This window comes from Gekko japonicus, unplaced genomic scaffold, assembly GCF_001447785.1.
Source record: "Gekko japonicus isolate JY-2015 unplaced genomic scaffold, Gekko_japonicus_V1.1 scaffold2053, whole genome shotgun sequence".
NCBI lineage: Eukaryota > Metazoa > Chordata > Lepidosauria > Squamata > Gekkonidae > Gekko > Gekko japonicus.
The window spans coordinates 74,482-82,251 of NW_015162012.1; the positions used below are offsets into that span (position 1 = coordinate 74,482).

At 49.4% G+C, this 7,770-nt stretch overlaps 1 protein-coding gene across 1 annotated transcript in view; it reads left to right on the forward strand.

Moving 5' to 3' along the window:
- Positions 1–3,614: 3,614 nt before the first annotated feature.
- ZPBP (zona pellucida binding protein) overlaps positions 3,615–7,770 on the forward strand; it is a 41,058-nt gene continuing 36,902 nt past the window's right edge. Inside the window, exon 1 of the mRNA XM_015405481.1 lies at positions 3,615–3,723. Coding sequence (XP_015260967.1) covers positions 3,615–3,723 — 109 coding nt within the window. The remainder of the gene's footprint in view (positions 3,724–7,770) is intronic.

Below are 7,770 nucleotides of genomic sequence, written 5' to 3' on the forward strand. Positions count from 1 at the left end.
CGGAACCCATTAGCATATTAGGCCACACCCCACATGTTACAAGAAGTGTGGTCATCCAACTACACCCACCTTTTGCTTCTTATTCTGTTTACCTTGTTTGTTGTCAAAACCCTGGGCTTTTTTGTAGCAGGAACGTCTTTGCATGTTAGGCCACACACCCCTAATGTAGCCAATTCTGATGAGTTCCTGCTTTTGGGTGTGGCCTATTATGCTAATGAGTTCCTGCTGGGCGTGGCCAACTCAGGAGCCAGCTGGAACTCCGTTCCTGTGCGTTCCTGCCCAAAAATAGCCCTGACAAAGCCTCAATATTATCACGCTACTGGGGGCCAGCTCAGTACCTGAAGGGAACTAAGGAAAAATCTGCCTCACAGTGAAGAACTGCAACTTGATCTGTGGCTGCAGGCATCAGCAGGGAGGAGGGGCTATGAGTCAAAAGCAAAACGCGTCCTGCGTGGAGAAGGCTGCAGATTCGATTCCTGGCATCTCCAGCCAAAAGGACCTCAGGAAGTTAACTGCTGACCTTTCTTTGCCTGGGACCTTGGATTGTTGCTGACGGTGACGGCAGGTGAGACAGTGGCAGATGGTCTCAGGCAGTCTCCTATGTTTTCCTTCAGTAAAAACCCAATACCAATTTTGAAAACTGCTTCAAGAAACGTCACTTTTGAAAGAATGATCTGTTCGCTCCATTTATACCCCACCTCTCTCCCCCAGTGGGACCACGAGGTAGCTTACACTGTTCTCCTTTTCTCTATTTTATCTTCCTAACAGCACTGTGAGGTGAGCTAGGGGGAGAGAGCGTGGTGCTGGCCCGAGGCCATCCAGCAAGCCCCACCCCCGTGACAGACTGGGGACTCTCAGCTGGGCCTTCTAGATCCTAGTCTGAGACTCTCATGAGCTTGTTATTTAGTTTTGTCTTCGCAAATCTTAAAACAGACCTCTGGCCTGAGACCTTGGAGAGCAGCTCCCAGTCTGAGTAGACAATACTGACTTTGATGGAGCAAGGGTGTCAGCCTCTTGGACAAAGCTGAGCTCGGAGCAGGAGACAGAGCTGCTAGAGGGGTGAGTGTTGTTTTACTTGCTTTCAGCTGAGGGGATTCAGCTGAGGATATTGTGTGGGAGGACTGTGTTTGGGAGTGTGTGAAAGCGATTGGTGTCTCTTATGTTCGTAAAGTTACTCTCAACAACACTCACTGAAAGTGATTTGTTTATTGAAGAATAAAGATGTTCCCAGGTAAGAACGTTGTTGAGTCAGAACTGATATTCTGGCATGAAGACCCTCATTTATACCTGGTTCAAATGTGGTCCCCTCCAATCATTCATTCCCGCTGACCTAGCATGCCTCTAACCTCCCCTGTAAATAATCCATTTGTTATCTCAGTTAAGGTGGCAAGCAGGGAGACAGAGACAGACCAAGGCCATCTGGACGGCATCCCTGTGAAAGGAAGGTATCCTCAGGAAGCTACATGAGATGTCTTGCCCTACAATAAAGCCGTTCTCACTCTCACACATTCACCTTCCCCTCTTCCCTGGAATTTCCCCAAATACATGGCAAACGAGTCAGGGAGGTTGACAAAGGGTCTGGTTCAGTATAAGGCAGTTTCATATGTTCATGTGTGCCAGTTTGGTGTCGTGGTTAAGTGTGTGGACTCTAATCTGGGAGAACCGGGTTTGATTCCCCACTCCTCCACTTGCACCTGGATGGATGACCTTGGGCAAGCCGTAGTTCTCATAAGAGCTGTCCTTGGTCCTCTGGGTGATCTCCAGATGCCACCTGGAGGCTGGCAACCCCACTTGGAACACCCAACTTGGAAAGCTACCCCTGAACCATTTCAAGCCATCTGGTTCCTAGTAGAATACTTGGCTGGGGGGGGGGGGGACTTTGCTTGAAAGCCAGTCGAGTCCGACTCTAGGGTTGCGGTGCTCATCTCCATTTCAAAGCCGAAGAGCCAGTGCTGTCCGAAGACGTTTCCGTGGTCATGTGGCCGGCATGACTAAACACCAAGGCGCAAAGAATGCTGTTACCTTCCCACCAAAGCAGTACCTATTTATCTACTTGCAATTTCTTGCTTTCCAACTGCTAGGTTGGCAGGAGCTGGAACCAGCTCACTCCGTCATGTGGCAACTTGGGTCTCGAACCGCTGCACTACTGACCTTCCACTGCCTGCAGTTCAGCGTCTTAACCACTTGAGCTACCGCAGCTCCTTAGGAGGGGGAAAAAGGTAGTACCAAAGAATTTGTATTGTCGTGACCTGCTACTCTTTTAAGCTTGTCTAATTATTAGAACTGACGGGTGGAGCTCAGTTAATGATTCTTGAATGTAGCGGCTTGCTTTGACTGTATAGCTAACTGTTAAGCTTGAGAAGCTCTCATCAGTTTTCTGAATGTTAATACAACATAAAAATGACATTAAATAAAGAATTTAATTTAAAACATTATTTCTTCCAGAGATTTCCCCCCCAGGGCTGCGTTCTCCTTCGGTTTCAGATTTGGAAACTCCAGACTTCAGCCTCCACTTGCTGGTACTTGTTTTGCTGGTGGCTTTGGTTGTCATTTTTAGGCTTCCCCGCTGTCTAAGCTGAACACTGAAGGGAGGCCATGAAGAAGGAGGAGGAGATGGGATTTACCCGAAGGAGTCTCCGAGCAGTTTACAAACTCCTTTCCCTTCCCCTCCCCACAACAGACACCCTGTGAGGTAGGTGGGGCTGAGAGAGCTCTGACGGAAACTGCTCTTTTTCAAGAACAGCTGTGACAGAACTATGGCTTGCCCAAGGTCATCCAGCCAGGTGCAAGTGGAGGAGTGGGGAATCTAACCCGGTTCTCCCAGATTAGAGTCTGCGCACTTAGCCACTACACCAAACTGTAATGCAGAATAAAAAAGAAGGCTGGACTGGATTGTAGCGCAGAATTGCTTGGAGGACACGGCGGTGGAACAAGAATTAAAAGGAAGAGTGCACTGCAGGAAGGGGTTGGGGGCAATGTTCCCTCTAAGCTGTGGAGTCTTGTGAGCAAAACATCTACTTGGTGAGCTTCTGGCATTAAAGTTGTGAGCGAGCGATTTGGCTGCTGCATAAATTAATTTGCTCTGGAGCCGTCCTTCCCGAGCTAAGACAAAAGTGTGTGAGGCGGAGGCTAAAAAACTGTGAGCTGACTCACACTAGCTCAGCTTAGAGGGAACACTGGTTGGGGGGGGGCTCTCTCGCTCTCCTCCAGAGAGAGCGCGCGCCACCGTCGCCGCACCCCGTCCCCCACTGCGCCAGTTTCCAAGAGGTCTGCTTTCGCGGGGGAATCCTTGCGCGCGTGGGGCCTCCAACACGCCTGTCTTCTACGTCCCGGGAAGGGCGGCGGCGGCGCGCGCAGATCCTCGCCGGGGAAACAGCCCCGCCGGCGTTCGACTCGGCCTCAGAGCCGCACGAGGCCACGCTGTTTTGTTGCCGGGGCAACGCGGGGTAGGCGGGGAGAGAGCCGCATTCGCGGGAGAGGAGGGGGCAGGCGCGGCGGCGCACGTGGGTCGCCTTTTTCGCCGCCGTCGCGTTCCCGGAGGCGCGGCGCGCGGCGGCGGAGCGGGGGAAGGCAGGCAGGCGCGAGGCCCTCAGAGCACCGGAGAGCGGGCGGGGATGCGGCGCCGGGGACGGCGGAGGAGACCCGGGCCCTCCTCCGCCCTCGCAGGCTCCCAGGGCCGCCTCCTCGGCCTGGCGCTGATGCTGGCCCTGGGGCTCCCCTCAGGTAAGAAGGAGAGGCGCCTCGTCTCTGGAGCGCGTGGAGGGGGCGGGGCCTCTCTCGGCCTCCCCTCCCCTTGCTCATGGGGGGGGTGGGATCGTCTGCAAAATGCGTCGCTTGTGAGAACTTGTGACTGACCCAAGGTCACCCAGCTGGCTGCATGTGGAGAAGTGTGGTAAGAGTGGCAGAGCCCATGGTGGTGGGGGTGCCCTTCCACTTTCCCTTTCCTTGCAAGCTGCTGACCCTCCACTACTCCGGAGCTTCGTAGCTGGACCGTAGGCCCACTTTCCAAGGGAGTGCGGAGTTTTGCAGAAAGGAGAGCCCTCCTCCTCTCCAGGCCCCACCTGGAGGTTGGCAGCCCCTTAATCGCCACTATGCATTCCCCGGGGTGAAGCCCAGGTAGGAAACTCTGCTTCCCCGTTTAGGATGATCAGAACACGTTTTGAGCAAAAGTTTTGAGTCCATCTGCACCTTGAAGACCAGCAGAAGTTTAATTCTGGGTCAAAGCTTTCCTGTGCATGCACGCTTCTTCACATGCGCACGGAAGTTTATATCCAGAATCAATGTTCCCTCTAAGCTTTGGAGTCTTGTGAGCAAAAATTCTACTCTGTGAGCTACAGGCATTAAAGCTGTGAGTGAGCGATTTGGCTGCTGTATGAATTAGTTTGCTCTGGAGCCCTCCTTCCTGAGCTAAGACAAAAATGTGTGAGCCAGAGGCTAAAAAAACTGTGAGCTAGCTCACACTAACTCAGCTTAGAGGGAACACTGTCCAGAATTAAACTTTGTTGGTATTCAAAGTGCCGCTGGACTCAAACGTCGATCAGTGGCTTCACACCGAAATGGCTACGCCGCTGAATCAGATCCCACCCTAAAATATAGCGTTTCTGTTTTTCACTTGGCTTTCATACATGGGATTCCATTGGTGCTGCATTAAAGACTAGGCACATTTTATCCCAGCAGAAGCTTGCACAAACCATTTTCCTGCAGCGGATAATCCCACTTGGCTCTGCAGCAGGGAAACAGAACTGGGGATCTGATACCACTTTAAAGACCAGCCAAGCTGATTCAACCCTGATCTTTTGTCAGTCGGCGCTCACTTTTCCAGACGCAAACCAAAGTAGGATCACTTGTCAGTCTTCAAAGTGCGACTGCTTTTGCTGCGGCATACCAACAAAGGTATTCCTGCACAGCATATGTATTTCTGCCCCTTTCTTGAATAGAGGCCATTTCTAGGAAACATGATGTCAGTTGGAGAGGCAACTTTTAACCACAGTGTTTTTGGAGTCCCTTTGATGCAGGCCACCAAAAGTGGTCTGTTGGAAAGAGCTGTAAGTCGTGCATGTAGCCAGTGAACGTTCCCTCTTGCTGAAAAGAATTGTCCTTTTGTCAGCATCTTCTTCAGCCTGCAAACACTGCCCCTGGCTGTGCTGCTACATTGAATTGTGTAAGAATGTCTACATGTTATTTAGTTTAAAAACTCCAGGTGATTAAAATTGTGCACATGCAGATTGTGTCCCAAACCTCCTTTTAACAACAAAAGTATGAGTGAATGTCGCTGCATTTATGTTCTTCTTTTAGTCCATTGGATGCCCCTTTGAAGGCTTGTAACTGGCATAAATTCTGCAATCTAGTTGGGGTACTTGGTGGTAAATCTTATAATTCAGTTGTTCCCAGCAGTAACAGTGTTGAATGTCTAAACAGTTAAAAGCAGCGGCCAGCTTCCACACAGGTGATTCCCCCTGTAGATCTTGTTGCTGCTGTGAATGCAGCTGCATTTGCAGTGGCAATGAAGCATTCTCCTAGAAGATTTCCCTGTACTTCCCTTGCCTCATCCCACGGTGCCATTCTCCTGCCAGGTGGCTTTTTGGGGCTTAATTTTTTAAAAAAGGTAATTGACAGTTTGCTATAACACAATAATGTTATAACAGTATATTTTAACTATGTATTATTTCCCAGCTTTTTAAACAAGACAGTCTCTGTCTCCTTTTGCTGGGTAGTTCTAAGGGAAAATGTGCCGTCTGAACCTTTCTCCTTATAACTCCACAGAGAAAAGGGTAGAGGCATTGTAAAAAAATAAAACTGGGAACTAGTACATCAGTGCAATGCATTGCACTGTAGTGATCTGTCAGTTACTAGTTTTTAAAGCTCTTTGGTGTGCATGGGGGATTAGCAGTAGTGGGGACTGAGGTAAGGAAAGTGGTGCTCATGTGGACAAGATCTGCAAAAAACACATACCTTCCCATGGTGGAGGAGGAGATTGGATTTATACCCCACCCTTCATTACACAAAGGAGTCTCAGGGCAGTTTACAATCCCTTCCCCTGCCCATAACAGACATCCTGTGAGGTAGATGAGGCTGAGAGAGCTCTCTGGAGAACTGCCCTTGAGAGAACAGCTCTCAGAGAACTTATGACTGACCCAAGGTCACACTAGCAGCTGTATGTGGAGGAGTGGGGAATCAAACCCGGTTCTCCCAGATTACAGTCTGCTCCCTTTATCACTATACCAAACTGGCTCTCACAAGTTCCAAAGTGTGATCTTTCAAAAAAGTTTGTGCCGAATAAGGTTTGGGAAAGATTGGAGCAAAGCAAGAGAAAATATGGTAATTTTAATATTTTTTATTTTATTGGATTTGTATCCTGCTCTCCCCATGTCCATCATCATAAAACATTCTAAAACATAAATATAATAAAATAACCTAATAATATAATGATAAAATACAGTATATTGTAACTAACAATGTAATAGAAGAGGGCATAAAACTCAGGAGGGAGTGGTGTATAATCTGTCTGGTCTAAAAGGGGAGGGAGAAAAATGGGCGAGGGGAGAGGCCAATTGAAGATGAAACCGGTCGTCTGGGTGCTCGTGAAAAGAGCACTGCAGTCCGGAAGTACAGGTGAAACAAAAGCATCCACCTGGAAACATCCTGCACTGCAGCACTGTCAGGCCGTGGCTAGTTCACTTTGCATGTCTGGCAAAAACGAAGGTATGTCACAGCTACAGGGCTCTCCACTGTCCTTCATGCCCAGTGCCCTCTTGGGTGCAAGCACTGCGGTGCACTTTAAGTTGGACTGGATGTGACGATGTTCTGGAAACAGCAACAAACTGCAGAATGCTGTTGCTAGGCTGGCGTGAATCAACAAATTAGCATCAAAGCCGTATTGAAAGAGTTGCAGGGGTTACCAGAATGTGTTTAGATCCAGTTCAAGGTGACCCAGAAAGCCCTATATTACCTGCCCATAAAGCTTCAAGTACCAATGTATTTAGTGGCCACACTGGTTTCTAAAAGAAGCTGGATCTTCTCAGCGGCTGCCTCAGAGCTCTGGAATTCCCTATTGTGGGCGTTTTGTCTGGCACCCTCTGTGTAGGCATACTGAAGAAAGGGGGAGACCTTCCTGTTTTAAAGGTTAGGTTTTGTTTTGTGGAGGTGGGGAGAGATCCCCTCGCAGTTGCTCATATTTCTGATTTAGGAGTTCTGCTGTTTTTTTCTGGGTGTCTCTATTTTAGAACTATTGGAAGTACAGATTTTCTGGGTTTCGTGCATTGCTTTGAGTTTATTTTGGAAAAATGGGGTGGGTACATTTCTTAATGCTTCCCTAAGAGAGGTCACAGCTCAAAGCTGTTATGATATTTCAGCACCCAGAGTCTAAGGGGACAATGTCAAAAAGAACCAAGTCTGAGTCAAGTAGCACCTTTAAGACCAACAAAGGTTTAATTCTGACTATAAGCGTTTGGGTGCATGCACACTTCTTCAGATAGCTGAAGAAGTGGGCATACACACAAAAGCTTACACCCAGAATTAAACTTTGTTGGTCTTCAATCAAGCAATCAATCTAATTTATTGCGGCAGGAGCCAGTAAAGGCAGGGGTCATTTCCTGCGGGAGCGCACAGGAGTGGAGCTCCGGCAGTAAGGAGCCCAGGGGGTGGGCACATGCAACAAGCCCCGCCCCCTGCTCCCAGCAGCCCTCAGTTGGGCCACGAGGAGCAAGAAGCAGCCAGGTAAGTTGCAGAGCCCCCCCCCCCCCGGGCCGCCCTCCGGACACAGACCTCCCC